At 43.0% G+C, this 19,045-nt stretch overlaps 1 protein-coding gene and 1 non-coding gene across 4 annotated transcripts; both read right to left on the reverse strand.

Moving 5' to 3' along the window:
* Window positions 1-7,871: 7,871 nt before the first annotated feature.
* hyal3 (hyaluronidase 3) lies at window positions 7,872-18,602 on the reverse strand. 3 transcript variants are annotated; one of them, XM_030424269.1, is made up of 8 exons: window positions 15,643-15,906; window positions 10,838-10,949; window positions 10,482-10,807; window positions 9,407-9,842; window positions 9,175-9,322; window positions 8,929-9,055; window positions 8,739-8,828; window positions 7,872-8,659 (listed from the first exon to the last, which is right to left on the reverse strand). In XM_030424269.1, exons 2-8 carry the CDS (start codon window positions 10,920-10,922, stop codon window positions 8,399-8,401), a joined length of 1,473 nt encoding a protein of 490 aa, XP_030280129.1. In that variant the 5' UTR covers window positions 10,923-10,949; window positions 15,643-15,906; the 3' UTR covers window positions 7,872-8,398. The 3 variants fall into 3 exon arrangements, with proteins under 3 accessions (XP_030280129.1, XP_030280128.1, XP_030280127.1); XM_030424268.1 differs by lacking the exon at window positions 15,643-15,906 and adding an exon at window positions 18,452-18,602 and having other exon boundaries at window positions 10,482-10,949; XM_030424267.1 differs by having other exon boundaries at window positions 10,482-10,949.
* Window positions 16,922-17,037, reverse strand: LOC115585862 (U5 spliceosomal RNA). Its single transcript, XR_003984785.1, has one exon. It is a non-coding gene; the product is annotated as a U5 spliceosomal RNA (small nuclear RNA).
* Window positions 18,603-19,045: the final 443 nt, after the last annotated feature.

Genomic DNA, 19,045 nt, shown 5'->3' on the forward strand with positions numbered 1-19,045 from the left:
ATTGAAGGAAGGAGCAAAGGCTTGTGGGAAATGTGGTTGATGACCGTGTTCGCGCCGCTAGAGGTTCAGCGGCTGAGCAGGACAGGACAGACAGGGACTGTGTGAGTATTGTCTGAAGCTAAAAGATATATCTTTTAGTATTTTATGAAACTATAAAGTACCTAAATCGTAGTTTGTCTTTTCTCAAATGAACGAACACGCTTGACAGTAATCGAAAAACTAAACTTTGTAAAAAAAAAACAAACAAACAAAAAACGTATGAATGAAAAATAAGTCAAGTTTGAGCAAGCTTAACATCCGCATTTATCAGCAGATAGCAGCATCTCCTTGTTTATGAGAGAGAACCTGTTACCTTACATAAATAAATATACATTAAAAAACAATGTTAGTGCACGCAGTATAACCCACAAACAGCAGAGAAGCATTTAGCATTTATTTCTTTTCGCCCCTGCCCTTCAAAAAGTCTGTGCAGGCCACTGACATGCCACATGGCCCGAGTTGGCCTCGCAAATGTTGTGAAAGCATGGAATGCCCACAGAATTCCAGGTGTGATTTCTCCCATTTATTCCACTGTTTTCTTCCATTCCATTTTCATTGATAGCAACATGATATCAAGCACTTCTTTTATTTATTTATTTATTTATTTTTTACAGGAAAGGGGATACCAGATCTCCTCAGTGGACAAGGATCCCCCAGTGGGGACAGCACTGACCAGAGAGGGTGTGTTTGGCACGGACCCTTTTTCCAACGAGGAAGCCCAGCAAAATGCTGAAAGCAAGTTTGGATCACAATTTGTCCCTGTGTCCCTGTTAGTACACTCAACAACAATTTCGCCCCATTTTAGAGTGCACTGAAGTGTCTTATTGACATCACGAGAAGATGTGCTATGTCAGAAGTGTAATAAATAAACAGAGAAGAAGAATAACTGTAAATATGCTTGTCTCATTGCATAAATTGTTCCTACAACTTTAGAATCGTATCACACTGTCACACTATCTAATAAAGGGACATCAATAACAATCAGAAGGTGCATATTACCTACTATTCTTTGTCATTATAAAGTATGTATATATGGTTTAAATCAACAAAACCAAACAAACTACAAACAACAACAAAACAGCCAATGCACACACTACAACACCTTAAACTTTATGGTGGTCTTCACTCAGCAGCATTTAACGTACATGATTAGGTCTGTGTACTCTTAAAAAGTAACAGTACTGCAGAGAGACCCTTTGTCTCGTGTTATGTTGTCTGTCATTTCTTTTATTTGTGCTTGCTGGACAGTATTGCTGTCTTTCACCCTGCGACTTAAATGTACAGAAAAAAACATGAGTCAATACCTGAAATTATTTAACAAAGGAGTCAAACCTTTTTCTGCACTTTGGCATTTGCTTCATCTCATGTTGCATTACCTTGTTTTTAATCTTCGCCCTGACCTGAACTCCTGGAAGTCCTCGTCCATCAAGGCTTCATCATCAAGTTTCCAGTAGTGGATAGCTTAAGAGTCAGAAACATTTAGTTTACTTCAGTATTTCAAAATCAACATTAACCTTAATTCAAAATAATAAACTGCTAGCAAGTGTTAGATCATATTACTGTGCCTTTTGAGTCTGAAATCTCATTCCCCTGAGAGTCAGTAAGGGTGACTGAATCATCAGTGCCAAGGGCATCTTTTACTTTGGCTGTGATGCCTTCGACTGTGGCCTCAGCCTCAGTGAATCGGATCACTATTGTGCGGAGGTTGTCAGCCGGTTGCCGACAACATCAGCAAAGTGTACTGACCTGAGGATAAAACCGATCGGTTATGTCAGACATACATTCTTATGTATCAATGCACAACATTACAGCTGCAGAGGTCGGCTGCACCTGACATGTGTTATTGTGGTATTACATTACTGAATGATATTTCAATAACAGATCAGTTGTGTTCCACAAGTAACCTAGTAGCCTAACCTTTGAAAGGTTCCCCCATAAGTTCCCAGTCGTGGAGGTATATAGGATGGACTGGGTGATGAAGAGGAGGAGGAGGAGGAGGAGGAGGGTGGCTGCCTGAAACTAAAAGGTGCCGAGCCAGGAGTTTGTGCGGCAGGGCTTTGCTCCTGGTCTCCATGCACTTCATAGCATTTCCCACAAGATTTGCTTGTGGGAAATGCCCTGTGCATTCTGGAAAAATGGCCATTTTTGTATCATCAGTTAGATACAGGGAATCACCACTGACCTGTGGAGTTGGATCAAATAAAAAGTAATAAGCATTGCAATGAAATAGTATCTGTAAAAAGTAAAATGACTGATGTTATATCCATTTCAAAAAAATCTTCTTACTTCAAGCGTCAACACTGTAATTTTCTGAGTATCCAAACAGCAATTTATAGGAACTGTTAATGGTTTATATGTGGAGAATGCAATATTTTGGACATTAAAAGGTAAATTGCATTACATGTCAAAACACTTTGCTGCAGCAGTGAAATATTTTGGACATGGAATTAGCCTCTTATTACATTGTACTGTATAAAAAGTTACGTTTGACGCATTAATGAAATTATTTATGTAAGGTGTCTCACTTGCCACTGAGCAGCAGCACAGAAATCAATCCTGACAACAGATGTGACCTTGACGTGATTCACCTGTGTTTGCTAATGGGTAGCTTTCAACTGTCTATGGTTTTTAGATTGTTAAATCTACTTACACTTAAAGAATGTGGAGAAAGGGTTGAATTTACTGTGATCACTCATCTCTGGTTCTTGTTTGAAAATGTTTAATTTTTCAATTTTTTTTTTCTTTATCATCTCTGTTGTAATGTAGGCTAATGGTGAATATGAATAGGCTTGAGAAAAAGCTTGATAAATATTGTGGTGACAATAATTAGATTGAGTGCAGTGATACAGCCTCACACTAATGGGCCTTTTGTTCATCAATCACACATCTGGACACATCTGAACTGATTGAATATACTAAATGTACTACTGATAAATAATTATTAAATTATTAAATGCTCACATACGAGGTCAGAAGATAATGACGACGGACTACGACTGCTACAGAGATGACAGCAAATTAAAGTAAATTGCCGATAGAAAGAAAGCAGGACACCAAGACATTACAGAGACATTAATTCATCAAGTAACTGGAGCTTAACATTTAAGATAAGAGACATATATATATGTATATATATATATATATATATATATATATATATATATATATATATATATATATATATATATATATATATATACACATACAGCAGGGAGCCATATAAAATAATTTTTTATCTTTTTAAACCTGTCTACCTTTTTTGACTTTGCAAAGCTTACTATGGCATAACCTTGGCTAATAAACCTTTTGCTATTTTTGTGACAGTCATGTCATCCTCCCTGACGGCCAGTCTCTTGGCACCTCTGAACAAAATATAACTGTCCATGGCTGGCAACTCTAAGATTGATTCTATTGTTTGTTCTTCTATTGTTCTTCTTCTCTTCTAATTTGCCATGCAAAATCTGGCCACAATGACTTCCGGGTTATCAAACATTTGTCGTCCAGATTTCAATTTGTCGTCCAGATTTCGCCGTAGCGCCACAGGACGTCCCACGTGACCTCCTGGCTGTTATAAACTCTGAATATTCAGATAAAGACATCTGAAAACGCCTCCCGAAGTACGCTGCTCTAAGGATCAGATCAAGTGTTTTCGTGGCATACGGTGCCTTCTGGGTCATTGAAAAAGACGTACGACAAAATCTGGAATGAAAAATGGCACTGTTATTTCATCCCCAGTTCCCATTCATGAAAACAGTATCTAATATCAGTTAACAAGTTGTTTCCCGTTTTTCGGTTTCCAATTGTAAAACGAATAACAGGACACGAGTCATTTTCCGTTTTTTGTTCTCTTACAAAAGTCGAATGGCTGCAAAGTAATGGACCCACAAGGGAGGAATTAAAAACAGATACATAGATTTAGAGTTAAAAAGGGTGCCTTCACTTAAAAATACGTCTACAAAATTGGGTTTTATGAAGTGATTTAATAGAAGGCACTGATTCTGCCAGCCTTATCTTGCGGAATCTGCAACCAATGGCATATTATGTTATCTATAATATGGTATCCGTTAAGGAAGCTCAACTGCTTTAATGTGGATCCAATAATCATGTCATAGAAAGTTTAAACTTTTGGCTTCATGTTTGGGTTTGGTGCTGATAGTGTTGTGAAGAGGGACATTTCAGGAAGCGCAGCTAAAGAAAAAGAAAAAAGCAACACCATGTCCGACCTAATGTTTCTAACGGGCAAACTAAAGCTGATACGAAAAGGATTGAGGCATGTAAGACGTGACAAGACAAGACAACCTGGCAGCTGGTTCAACAAGATCACAACCTGGGAGTAAAGCCGAAAAAGAAATTAAGAACATTGTAAGTGAAATTTGGCACAGCTGTGCGGTCGGCTGGACCATGGGCTTTGAAAAAAAGCAGTAACTGATGCGTTACAGTTGGTCTTAAAGTCCCTCTCCAGGTCAAAATCATGTTTCTCCTCTTGAATGTTTGAGTTCCACTGTGCAGTGTGACGTAGGTGCACAGTTTGGCGCGAGGGGGCTGTTTTCACCCTCATTGCTCAAAGTGTGTGTTTTCTCTGCGCTCATTCAAAATCTGATTCAAAGAGGCGGGGCTACGAGCATGATTTGTGACATCACAAACAGTTCAGAAGCCAATCCTGGTCCAACATTCAGCAGTGTGATGTGGAAGCTCGTTCATTCATCAGTCTTACTGCTAATTGTTCCTTCACGATTAGTCAAATGGAACTTGTTTAAGAGTTGTGTTCTTATTTACATCCCGCATAAATCAAGTCATCACGTTATTCAGAAAACAGACTCGATTCTTGAGTTCATGAAACCAAACAGGTGTTTTTTGGTCGGATACACTCGCCCACACAGCTGCCCCGTGACATTTGTCCATGTGAGTATTTGTGTGTGTGTTCATCCATCATGCCCTCCACCCAGATTATTGAGTCATCCTATGGCCTGAGAAACTAATAATACCCCCATGTCTCTGCTGCTATTTTAGGCCTTGTGGGTCTGCAAGGTTGGGGGTGTGTGTGTGTGTGTGTGTGTGTGTAAGAGAGAGCATGTTTGGAGGCTGAAAAGACTTCCCCCCCCTCTCTCTCTCCACGTCTCTACCTCTCTCTGCCTCTCTCACACGGTCACGGTGGGCTAAATGGGAACATGGGTGCGCACAAACATAGTTAGCGTGAGGGGTTGGCAGAGGGGCATCCTGCAGTTGCTCAGTGACAAACACACACACACTCACAAAGAGGATTCGGACCCCGAGGCAAAACCTGGAGGTTCCCTGCTTTCACACGTCAAGGATTGCACTGGAATTTACGTATTTCATTGCTGGGATTTAATTTGAGCTCGGTTGGATCACTTCTGGACGACCTGTGTGGATATTTAATGCAACTTGTCGCTGCTCGCGTGGGTGCGGACACAATCCAGAGTCTGAGTGTGAGGGTGAAGGAGAAGAGCAGCAGATAGTCAAGAACAAGCAGCCATACGTGGCGACAGAGGGTAAGTGGGAGGAGGAGAACAGCGTTTATTGATCCATGTTATCCATTGAAACCGAGCTAGTCTGAGCACAATCAGGTAGTCAGGCCAGTTAATCATCCATCCATTTATTCAGTTAGTCATTAGATAAGAACCTGTGCTGTCCTTTGGTCCTTGATTCATACTCCAGCAATGTTGTGCCTCTGTGGATTTGACAACCAGCTCCATTAATAGCTCTGATAAATCAGCTATTCATATGACCTGTTTGTTTTGTCTTCAAATAGAAACCAGGGTGATCTGTTTCCCTGCCCTCTCACATGATACACGCCGACCCACTGCTCCACTTGTTACTTCTAATTCATTCATTTCTTGCTTTTCTTCTAATATCCAACTTAATATTTGTGTAACATATTTTCCCAGTAGAACTAAAACTTTATTACTAACAGCATCTGCAGTAGCTGCACTGTGTGTTTCACCCGTCTGTCTGTGGAATACCAGCACGTCAAGTTGCCAGCTCTAAGTAAAACAGATCACTCAGAGCTTCACTGTACTTGTACAAGGCATATCGTTCTTGGATTGGCTACAAAAAAATCACATACATGGGCCGTTTGCATTTCTTTGTATCCGTTTGTTCACAGTTCTGCCCGGTTGGAACACACTGTTCCTCAATGTGCCGTTTACTGACACAAGCTTGAGAGTTTTGTGTAAAAGCCGGCTTTCCTGGTATTCAGAAACTCATACTGTGGATAGAGGGTGTTAACTCGTGAAGTGTTTGAACTGTCTGATTATCTGTTAGCCCCCTGAAGCGGAGGAGAGAATGTCGAGGCCTCCCTCCTCCCAGACCACCCCTCAGTTCCAGAGGGTCAGCGAGAGAGATCTCACAGAGATCGAGCTCCATTCTGTGGACTCCATCAACGACCTCCACCGGACACACCATGATCACAGCCACAAAGGTACATACACACACACACACACACACACACGGAACACAGCCACAAAGGTACATAGAGACACACACACGTCTTGAAGGAGCCACAAAATGTAAACACACATTGCCACTGATGAACTGTGCTCTCTATGATTTCAGTGATGAGGCCTCCTCGCCCTGCTTACACACCCTCACAGAATGGGAACCTCTACGCATTTGACGCGACAGCTGTCAATCAAAGAGGCCGCCCGGTTGGCAGCAAATGGCAGAGCCGTCTACAGGACATGCTGACGCCCAGTTCATCGCATGCCTATGCAATGGGCTGCGCTATTATCTCTTTGCTACTGCTAACTGTGTTACTCATCTTCTACTTTTTGGGTGAGATACCATATTCACACAATCCTATTTGATTTTCCCCCATCTATGAATTAGACTTCATCCAGTTTCTTGTCCCGGATGTGTTCACATTTTTACTTCAAATCTTTACTTCGGCCTACACCATCCAATCATTTTTAACGTCATTAAAACATCTCTTTAAACCTTACAACAGGGAATTTTGGGTCGTGTAGCGCAAGATTTCTCAAATTGACAGTATGATTTTGTTGGTTTCTCCTCCAGTCCAGCAGGGCGGCGCAGTTCGGATGCTGACGGAGGCTCTGAGGGAGAGAGAGGCAGCAGCCACAGAGCTGTCACTGCTGATCCAAGAACTGCAGACACTGAGACACAACCTGACAGCCATCAGAGGGGCAACATGAGGATATGTTTACAACCATAAACATGCTCATGTATACATGCACACTTTTAGTAAAGGACATCGGATGCCTTCAAGTGCAGTAAAACTGTGTTTTACAGTGGATTTACCTTGAAGAGGAAACTTTAGATGTATCTAATGGATCTATTTTATTAAGAGATGGGAGGTTTCCACTCCCTCCTGCCTCAGCCACTGTATGAAAAGGACTTCTGAATGAACTCAGAAACTATTTTCTCTGCGATGGCGCTATCATTAAAGCATAAATAAGAGATCACATAAAATGAATGGAGGCAGAGTGTCGCATCATTACATAGCATGACACACCCTGGATGCCTTTAGAAAATCACATTCAGTGTTATTGCTCAAAATAATGATTGTCTTAAGACTGTTGCCATTGTCCCACACCAAGTGTGTTTACTGTAAGCGACTTTTAAAAGCTTCCAGCTCAGCTGTGTCATGATGTGTGGGTGCATGTGGGACAGCACACACTCAAAATATGGTGGACTGACAAAATGTAGAACTGCCTCTGATCACAAAAACAAATCAATAACTGTGATAAATAGTGTTTTCCGAGTATGTGTTAGCCTCGTATTTTGTCCATTTTTAGTCTATTATTGAATCATGTATGTTCTAATAGAGGTCTGATATACCTAAAGCATTGCAACCCTAGAGATTATATTTTATTTTATTTCAAACTCCTGCTCCTTAGAAAAGATCCAGCCAGATAGAGCTGCTCTTGGAGCTGCTCTTCCTGCATCATCGACATTGTTCTTTTTTAATTATAAAAAACATGAGTTTGTACTGGACAGGCAATTCAATGTTCTTGTGTTTTCCTGCAGCAAGGAGATACAGTGTACTGCACATCAGACAAGATCAGCTTGCGATGAGCACAGCTTACAGTGTTGGACTCAAGCTGTCTGAGGGGCGGGGGCAAAAATAATCAAAAGGGCACCAGCTGCGTGTGGTCGGGCAAACCCTGGGGAAGATTATGTAACTCAGCTTTAAAGTGTAATTGATACACCTGTATGATACAAAACACAGGAGACATTAACTATTCAACTATTCAACCACGCTGATAAATTCACCTTCATTATTCACTTTATTTATTTTCTTTACATTGCTACGGGGGGCGGTTAATTAATTAATTATAATAATGTGGAGGCCTCACATCTACTAAAATGTCCTTGGTTTGGATTACTTTGGTTTGGGTCTGTTTTCGCTCGTCTTCACTTGACAGTCCTTGCCGCTCCAGCCTTGGTAGCACCGACACAGGAAGTGATCAGAGGTCATGGCTGGAGCTGAGGAGAGCATGAGACCCGAGCTGGAGCGTCGCCTGGCGCAGCGCCCATTGCCGTGGCAAAGCTGGTGGCTGCAGCGACGGGTGTTGGACCTCAGCCTCCGCACGAATGGACCCAGGACAGTGCGTATGTAGTCTCTGAGAACGATGCACTGATGCTGGGGAGCGGGATTGAAGGGAGAGGGTTACACACATAAACACACACGCGTAAGTAACTCTCTCACAAACACTGCGTACCTTGGATTTGGCGAACTTCATCTCTCCCCACAGCACCACTCCAGCAGCTCCCAGCGCCGCGCTCTCGCCCAGCGTGTGCATCAGGTCCGTCTGCACACACAAACACACTCACAATAACTAGTTTGAATGAGAGATTTATCTTGTTGCCAATAAACTGGTTTGTGCATGCGTGAGTAGGAACAAACCCCACCTTGTTAAGAAAGCTGAGTGTGTGTGTGAATGCCAGCCTAGCGTAGGGAAGGACTGGTTTGGCAACATGGGTAGCGTTGTTATGGCGCCAATCCGACGCCACCCTCAAAGCCTCCAGCAGCCTGTGTCTGAGTGGAGGAGTCAGAACCGTTCATCAGCAAATCATTCAAAACTCCGCATCAAAAACAGTCATTTACATCCTCGGTTTCACAGAGATCTGGTGTTGCTGTTTCTCAGCTCTCTGTACCTGACCATCAGTGCTGCATCCTTGGATCCTGCCAGCCTTTGTGGCAGGTAGATGCTGGGATAGAGAGCGGTGGACTGACACCAGAGCCAGCACAGCCAGTCATTTCGCTTTTTGGTCCCCCTGTGGCAGCGTCCAGTGTATATTTTACCTGATCACAGACAAAGACACACGTCAGTTCCAAAGAAGGTCATCACCATCAACCAAGCAGTACTTAACTTAGTCTTTGTCCTACCTTTCTTTCCCCTTTTCTTATTCAAGCAGGCAGGAAAACCATAAAACCCCCAGAGTCCATTTGGACGATATCTGACCACCGTCCGCAGCGTCTCCTCCATGAACCTCCGAGCGCTCTCCTCAAACCTCTTCCTTGCCAGCGATTTTATTTCCCTCTCCGACAGATCCGGTCTCTCCTCTCTCACCAGCAGCTTGGACAGCCTCCGGTACTCTATCTTGGTTCCAAAGTTCCCCCCCCACAACGGCCGCCACTCTTCCCAGTCGATAACGGCTAAACCTCTGAAGTCCGGCTGCAGCATGCTGGTGACCTGAGTCACTGTGCGGGAGAGGTGAGCTGAGAGGTCGCCAAGCTGCGGTATGCCTCCGTTCACCTTCCTGCCGTCTCGGGAGAGGTACGGATATTTCCCCAGGCGGTCACGGTAGAAGATGGTCATTTTCTGGAAAATTAAAGATAATTATTATAATAACAGAGCTCTGCTGCTCGACAGTGCTTTTTAGCCTGTTTTAGCTTGTTTTGGTTTCATGACAGATTTTATGTTTGCTTGAGTCTTAGCATCCTCATCAACCTTGCTTCAAACAGCAGCAGGCAACTTCATTCAGCTGACAGGATCTGATAAACCCACTGTACACTACCTGCCCAGGATCAAACAGCAGACAGACAATGTTAGTAACCAGCTAATGAATGTAGCATAATATCTAAAAGCCACAGATTTTACTCAGTGAGTTAGTGGAAACCCAACTAAAGATAAAAAAAATGGAATATGGGATGGATGGAGGCAAGACTTCAACTAAGTACTAAGAGTATGTATAAGAGGCAATCTTTCACTACAACATTAGCCATGTTTAAGACGAAAAAATTAGGCTGAATCGTTTGACTTATTCTGCCTCAAACCGGCCAGAAATTAATTAGGAAGGTTAGGACAGATGCAAAAAGTCACTTTATTATCTTGTCTGTTGTGTTCACACGTAACTTATATGAGCTTAAGAAGCAACTTTGGAAATGCCTCTGAACCAGCCGTACAGTTGCAATCCCTGAATACCAGAGTAAATCTATAACACAGTCTGAGATCAATCACCTCTCCCTGGAAGCGCTGCTGCCTGTTCTCCACGATGTCGAAGTCTTTCAGGTCCAGCTTGATCTTGTAACGTTTCTGACACTGTGCCGTGGGCATGTTCCACACCACGACGAAGGGCCGGTCCTGCAGGATCGGTGCTGCTGCAGCCACGGGCTGTGGGGTGTGGGGGACAGCAACTTCATGGGTGGAGTTTTGTCCACTGCTTGCAGTTGGGGGGGGACTATGGGTGAGGGCATCTCCACGGGGGGGACTATGGGGGAGGGCATCTCCACGGGGGGGACTATGGGTGAGGGCATCTCCACGGGGGGGACTATGGGGGAGGGCATCTCCACGGGGGGGACTATGGGGGAGGGCATCTCCACGGGTGGAGGTTTGTGACACAGAAGTGCAGGGGATGAAAGAGAGGAGGAGGAGGAGAATCGAGAGGTGAGACAGCACCATGGCTGCTCAGAGACTGATGTGTCCTTCCTGACAGGAGAGAGAAATGGACCAGTAAAAATTTGGTTGATGAGGAACTTTTCTGAACTGGGATACAGACTATTGTCAAGAATCAAAGTTGACATTAACTGGTCGTTTGAACTTAGCTGCCAGAATTTCTTTAAATGTAAGCTCATAAAATTAAAATGAGAAAAAGTCAAAGGAATATTTTATGAAAATTATCTTTATTAACATAATTTTTCACAACTGAAACATCAGATGTAATAAGACGCATCACTTCCTCAATAAGGCTTCAGCTCTCTGGTAGCTCAACAAGGCACATCAAACCTCGAGTTCAACATTAACACGTCACATAATTCTACAGCAGCAGATAGTGGACTGGAAGAGCAGGGCTGTGGGTATATTTCATTTAACTGGCTGTTTGATGAGGGTAAATAGTCACAGTCAAATGCCATCCTTGTCACCACCCCTCCACCTCTTTAAAGTTCCCCCCAGACATCTTGTAACACATATGATAACACTCAACATTGAACAATAATGTGTGATATTCAGTTAAATAGTCAAATACTCTCTAAATTGTATCTGCTTCTTCTCCCTGATTAAAAATCCAAACTCTATAAAAATGCAAATCATTTCAATGTCAAACGTTGTATTGTTTCTGAACAGTTCCTTCTCGGAGTTCGCGACGCCAAGGCTGCATGTTTCCACATCACACTTGTGTCTGTTGGATGGTGGACTGTGATTGGCTCCTGAACCAGTTGTGATGTCACAAACTCATCTCTTAAACCCTAAACTCAGACGAAAGGTGAGCACAGAGAAACTTTCCCCCTTGAGTACAGGAATTTAAAGGTCCAGTGTGCAGGATTTAGTGGCATCTAGTGGTGAGGTGGCACACTGCAACCAACTCAACAGGGGTGGAAGTAACTAATTACAGCTACTCTAAGTTACTGTAATTTTGGGGGTACTTTTAATTTATTTTACTGTTTCTTACCATTTGAATTAATTATCTGAGCCCTTTAGCTCAATTTTTGTCGCCAATAAGTCTGTTCTTTAGATGTAAAGGGCTCATTCTACAGTAACAAAAACAAAGCGACTCTTAGTTACAGGTAGTTTTACACTCTTGCAAAAATAATTTTGAATATTATATTCCATTTCTGCCATAAACCGTACACACTGGATCTTTACACTGATTGTTCTGCACAGTGCAGCTCAGGCAATCCAAGTAAGGAAACAATAACCATAACACATTCTGCGATGTTGTGGGAAAAAGTCATGAATCAGCCCAGCTCTTTTTTCACAGTGTTCCCCACCATTTCTATTGCACTCACTGCTTTGACGCAGATACACACGGATAGACACAGACACTCCACTGAGGTTCAGTTCAGTTTGATACAGTTCTATGTAATTATCTAAACGAGGTATGTGGAAGTTGATTGTTTCAAGCTGCCAGCAGTAGCACCTTCATCTTCTTCGCTTCAAAGATATCTAATAAGAATGATGACCAACGGCATGAAAATAAAAGATTTCACTTCAGTGTTATGTTTAGTGATGTTTTTGTTTTAAGGCTCACGGCACCACACATCTCTGGTTCTACATTTGTGCTGTCCGAGTGTCCGCCCAAAAGATTCCCGACCGTGCTTGAGAGAGACCGGGTGTGTCCAAATGTGTACTGGCAGTGAATAAATGTGTACAAGAGTGCTTGTGTGTATTTCTTTGGTTAACCAGAAATCCTCCATTACTCATTTCCTGTGCGTTGAGAGAACATTAATTAATGTGGGCGAATACATTCCCAAGTGTTTCTGATTGTGTGTTCATCAAATGTCTTTGTGCATCCAGTAGATGGGAACTCCTTTGGCGTCTCTGTAGGGAGTTTCAGTCAGAGTCTGAGCAACAAGCGGCCCTGCGGACTGAGGAGAAGCAGGTGGTGGAGGAGGGATGGAAGGAGGAGGGAAAGATGGCGGAGGAGGTGGAGGAATGGAGGAAGGAGGTGGTGGGGGAGGGATGGTGGGAGGAGGAGGAGGAGGAGGAGGAGGTGGTGGAGGAGGCAGAAGAGGAGGAGGTAAACTAGAGGGTGAAGGTGACCCCACGTCACAAGCACTTCCTGAGTCTCTGTTCCCTGGTGGTACGTCCATCTTTGTCCACGTTTCTTCACTTGGCATTCTGGAGAGCTTCAGTAGCATCTCCATGGGAACGAACGCCGTCATGGCACCCGCATTCTGGACAGGCGTCGACAGCACGTAGCCCAGATGGGCGTAGAAGTGCTGCTTGTCGTGGGTGGTCAGACACATACGCTTGAACCCTCGGCTTCTGGCGTAGCTCTCAATCTCGTCCATCAGAGTCCGGCCGTAGCCCTTCCCTCGTTCCGCCTTGGACACGACCACTGACTCGACGAACAGGCTGCTGCCGTGACCTACGACCCGGGACAGCCGGGCGTGGCCGAGCAGCCGCTCCGTGTCTCTGTGGCCCTGCAGGAGGACCAGACAGACAGGGAACTCCGGACAGGACTTCTGAAGGGAATGGACCCGGGCGGCCTGGCTCCTCTGCCACTCCGAGTTGACCAGGTCAGCACAGGGTACCAGAAGGTCCGGACGCCGGTGGATGGGAATCGCACGGATCTTCTCAGGCTGTTCAGAGTCTCTCTCAGCACACGGTGTCGGACTGTCTGAAGTCGAGAAGGAGTTCAGCTCACCTCCGCTCTTCAATGTGGAGTTCCTCGCCGTTAGTGGTTCTGACCTGTGGTGACCAGGGTTCAACTAAAGTCAGTCCTCACACAACTATACGCTACATGCTATGTGCTACATGTCAAATGTTAGAAAATGTTTTCAACATGCAGTTTCTCAACTTCGTGGGTTAGTCCGATCACGGCACAGCCTGAGCCAGGAGGCCGGACCGGTCAAAGATGCACTCGTAGGTCTCCAAGATAAACGAGACTTTCGTCGTCATGAAAGCAGCAGGCATGGATCAGACCTGTCACCAGGATCCTGACACAGAACCGCTGAAAGAGGAGACGCTCGCAGGAGGATGAAACTAGACAGTCGCTCTCCTTCTAATCTGCGTTTCCACTATAACCTTTACTGTTCACCCTGGGTTTCTGTGAGGAGGTGTGCCTTGCTCACGAGCACTTGATTGGGGGCCACAGAGATACGTTCACCCTCTGCTGTTAACCACGGTTGTTTTTAGGACCTTGCCACATGAAAAAGTCTCATCACAAAAGAAACGTTTCTCACGCTGCATGTTTTACCAGTGTGAGTGCGAACATGTGCTTGTGTGAGCGCGCCTTCGTCCCTGGCAGTATGAGTTGGCCTTTCCTGAACGTGCATACTGATGACTGATCATTCTGACGATCACAGATAAGTTGTCTTGAGGTGCTGACCACACAGATCCAACTTGATGTCCACAGTTACCACCATTACACAGGTTCTGGTCCAGTTTGTGCACCGAATTTTTGAAACATTTGGAGCAAATTGTCCAAATATAATTGAGTTTGGAGCCTGAAAAGCAGGTTTCCAACTGGAACTAAAAGGCAGCAGGTTGTCCTAGTCCTGAAGTGACGACCTCAGTGTCATATTCCACAGGTTGGAAAGAGAGGGCGAGAAGGCTGTTGGTCTCACACCTGATAGTCTTCTACGTCTTCTTTCATTAAAAGCTGCTCCATGCTTGTTGTAGCAAGCATATCTGTGATAACAGAACAGCGTGATCTGCCATGTCGCTGCTACCGTTTACCCCCGTTTCGTGCCTACGTCGCTCATGAACCCTTGATTGCAATGGTTCTGCTGCAGACTGGTGGAAACGTGGATCCTGAACAGAACCCATTCAAGAACCAGAGCTAATTTAGCAAAGAAATGGGTAAATGTAACAGCAACAGGAGGTTACAGAGTGGTTAAGGACGAGGGGTGGTCGCTGTAGTCACAAAAACAGTAATTCTATGACAGACCACTGCAGCGTCATGTCGGCTTTGGCAGGATACAACTGGATGTAACTTTAGATGGAAAGCTGGTGTCTGATATGAAGACAAGAATGAAACCCATTAACCTCTGTAATACAAGAACCTTACACTTCTACAGACCTCTGTGTGCATTTACTGTCAAGTCATTCAACAATTTGATGCAGTCATCACGAATGGGGAAGTCGACTCTTATCTACCACATCTTACCACACAGTGTTGAGAAGGCTGACCTGCCCAGCAGTGAAGACACTTATTCTGCTAAACTCATAAGTATGCCGGTTTCTGTTGCATTCAGCGTTAAAGCCTTCTATTGTGTCATTTTTCGATGATAGTACATAAAAACATTGTTCAGACGTGTCAGCTCTGATTAAGTTATATGTCAGCCTCATATTCTTGTATCAGATCACGCTATTAGAACAAGATGTAAGCTAAAAGTTGGCATTTTGTAGCACAAAGTGGTAGACAGCTGTGTTGTGACACAGGACCAGCAGTGCTACATCGCTCAGCGATCAATAATCTGTTTCGAGTAGAATTCATGTTTTTTTTTTTTTTTTTTTTTACAAGCTAAGAGTCTCAAACTGTATTTTCCATAAACTCATCTGCAGAGATCACCTTAAAGCTGTGAGAAAGCACTGAGGAGCTTCTCAATTTTCACCGCAACCTAAAATGTTCACTGAAGAAACGATGTAGATGTAAAATGATTTTTTAAAATGCTGTGGCCCAAATAGTCTGGGATTAATTTGCAGAAATCGGGGGGAATAAAAGGTACAAACTCACCAACGGAGAATAGGCTGAAGCCAGACTGTCAAACAGCTGCGACCTGCTGTGCGCTGTGGCGATGTGCTGTGTACTTAACATAATTTCAACACGTATACGTAAAAAAGGGATGTTACAGAGACCCAACAGGAAACTGGCCCTCGACTGATAAATACCCACAAGATAATAGAAAATTACTGTTCCCTCTGAGATGGTGACACAATGACACAGCAGACACAGTAGTGACAATGCCATTAAAAGCAGGAAACAACACCACAAAAGTGTCTGCTGTGAAAAAGACCCTTTAGGCTTCCAGCGCATTGAAGGGCTCTTGAGCAAGGCACCGACTCCCTCACATTCTTGTGAGACCTGCAGGAAAATAACTTGCTTACAGACATCAATTTAAAAAAGAGATTTTATGATTACATTTCATACTTATTAGCTTTAATATGCATGTTTTTTCTGTGTTCTTATTGAACACATTTGCTGTTCGTGTCTTTCCTCGCCACTTATTCCTGCTGTCTTCAATGCTGCTACAGCTCTGTGGAGATACTTTGACCTCTCGTTGCCAACATTTAGCTCCACAGTCGCCTTCAGCGGGATTTCTGTGGTTTAGTCACAGTAGTATCAGAATGAAACATGACTTATTTTTAAGCTTTTCTGATAGAAAAATGTTGAACTTTTGATCAATTACATTATTTATCATGATCAGAACATGTGAAATTGACTTATTATTTCTATGGATTTGATGTATATTCTTTTTACTAAACTGCATGTAGATGTTTGAGAGATAATGTTTGAAAAATGTAGATTAAAAAGAAAGTGCATTTCAATCAGCGGTGTCAAACTGGCACACAGGTTCAGGAATGGAAGTACATTGATTATGATTAATTACTGAGTTGTGGAGAAGGATTTAACAAGTATATAGCTCTAGTCCTTTTCAGGCATGTCAGTGTTTGTTAATGGAATATACTTTGTTACCTGCTTGTCACTTTATTATGCTTACCCAATGAACTAACTTAACTTTTTTGTTTTGTTTTCACATGTCTGAAATACATTTGTGTTCATTCATTCATTATTTCAGTCTCTGAAAACAGTGATATGTGTGTATCTGTTTAAGTGACTAGATCATTAAATAAATTAAAGTTTTATGTATATGTACATTAAGCAGGATGCAAGCACAGGGACTATAGAAAGAGCGTATACACATTATAATCAAGACTGACGTTTCAAAAGTACCATCCTACCGACTCATCGCCAACAACCATATCTTCGGCATTTATTTTTCACATAATAAGGAAGCCCCGCAATAAAGCAGGGCATCAAAAAATTAGTTGAAACTCTTATTGTTCCTCTCCACGGAAATCTTTAGTAAAAGGCGAAAGATTTATACGATCTGAAGAGAAACAAGAGTGTACTGACGGTCAAATCTCTAAGTGTAAGAAGTCATTCTCCGTCATAGCGTCCTCTGTTAGGGTTTCACAATATGTGCTTGTTAGCGAACACGGCTCATCTGTGTCATTCCGACACAAACGATCTTAAAAATGACTATAAATCACATTACTGTATTCTGAATGTATTTTAAGTACGAATAATTTAACATATTGCTACACACACGCTGCGCATTCTGGGACTCCTACTACCCTGGCCACGCCTCTACTTCTTGAAAATGCTTTATTCTGTTAAACACTGAATGCTTTTTTCGTATCGACAAAGGTGTGATGATTCTAAGAAGTTTGAACGACGCGATGATGTGAAGTGTTTCCATCAGACACCAGAAAGACGGTACTAATTCATGTTTTTCCCCACGTGTGCGCTAAATTGTACGCATGCGCGTTTAACAGTCCGAAGATAACCGGCACAGAGAGAGTAATCGCCTTCAATTTCGCCATGGCGAAAACGTTTATAAAACTAGTATATTTAATTATATTCATAGTACTTCCCCGAGAGTATTTCGTGATTTTGCATCGACAAAGTGACTGCATGTAATGTATTTAACACATTTCACATATTCGAATACGTGTTGTTTCTTTTTAATCGGAGCATTTTCGCACATGCGTAGTGTGACAATCACGGAAGTTTCTCTCCAGCCAGCAAGATACGATTAAATATGTATTATTTGGGGCCGTGTATCCCAACATGAACATTTCTGTTCCATGCCCCATCTGTGTTTTATTACTGTATATAGTCTTAATTAAACATTTATAACGATTGTATACCATTTAGCAGTTTTGCCCTTCATCCGTCAAATCTTTGCAGACTCTTCCCAACTCTTACCTACTGTAAGCTCGAGTGCATTTTCGTGTATATTCATGCTCCCCCTGGTTTTACAATAACTTTTACACTAAGTTAACAGTGTAGTGGGTGGACAGTATGATAAATGTATAGTATCATGCAAATAGTAAGTTAACTTAGTTTGTTACTATCTTGTCAGGAATAATCTTTTCCCCCAAGCTAGTTGCAGCAGTAGTAAAGATAAACGCACTACTGTTGCTTTGACTGTAGAGATATTAGAATGTCCTCTTCACTTTGCTGCTCCTGAGTACACTCGTTGGGCTAAAGAAAAAGCTATATTTCCTCTCCCCGCACACAACAGACAGCTCCACCACACTCTGAACTACTTGCTAACTTCCATGTAAGGTAAGACTACAAATCTGTCCGTTAGCAGTCAGTCCTGCATGCTATAGCTAGCTCATGCGCTTACTTTTACCTTAGGACGCGAATGCAGTACAGTGACGTTTATTAGATATTAGAAAAGAACCACATGTTTAATGTTCATTAGCGAATAACACTCAGCGTTATTTTCTCACCACACTGAAACGATACCTACATTTTTACTCTCGCGGTTCGTCGCCGGTGCTGGTCCTCCTTCCTCCTCAGAGAGCTAGTGTGGGACTCACAGCTGATCTGCGGTCGGGTTTACATTTTAAAACGCGGAGCAACAGCTGGTGACCGTCAATTAAATCCGCTCCCAGATCAGTTAATAGTCATAAACACTGCTTCTTCTGCAACATGAGCAAACGTTGATGCTCGTCTGGTCACTGGTCTAAGAGGTCGTGTCTGCCACCCTGCGGCTGGGAGTGTTATCACACCACATACATCTGATCAAACTACCTACCTGTTGGTGCTGTACAATAAAAGGCAGTCTGGCAGTAAATATATATTATATTGAGGTGAATTGTTATGTATTTATAAAAACATGATAATCATCAACCTTTTGTTAAAGCTGAAGCATACGACTCAGCTGGCATTTAACTAAATATGACTCCCTGTGTAGCTTTATTACAGTGATCTGCAGTAATGACCGCATGAACCAGAGGTCTGGTAGATGCAGACGAAGCAAACTGCATCAACACAGCAGTGAAGTTGTCTGATATCACAAATACTGATACTCATTTAACAGGGTACTTGCTTCATAGAACTG

This window comes from Sparus aurata, chromosome 7 (assembly GCF_900880675.1).
Source record: "Sparus aurata chromosome 7, fSpaAur1.1, whole genome shotgun sequence".
Lineage (NCBI taxonomy): Eukaryota > Metazoa > Chordata > Actinopteri > Spariformes > Sparidae > Sparus > Sparus aurata.

Excerpts from the sequence above, each read along its gene's own strand:
- hyal3 (XM_030424268.1), bottom strand. The coding sequence starts at position 10,922 with ATGGTGCTGTCTCACCTCTCGATTCTCCTCCTCCTCCTCTCTTTCATC. Across the intron at positions 9,323-9,406 it reads TAAGAAAAGGGGAAAGAAAG|GTAAAATATACACTGGACGC; the intron begins GTAGGACAAAGA and ends GTCTGTGATCAG. Across the intron at positions 8,660-8,738 it reads TGAAGTTCGCCAAATCCAAG|CATCAGTGCATCGTTCTCAG; the intron begins GTACGCAGTGTT and ends CCCGCTCCCCAG.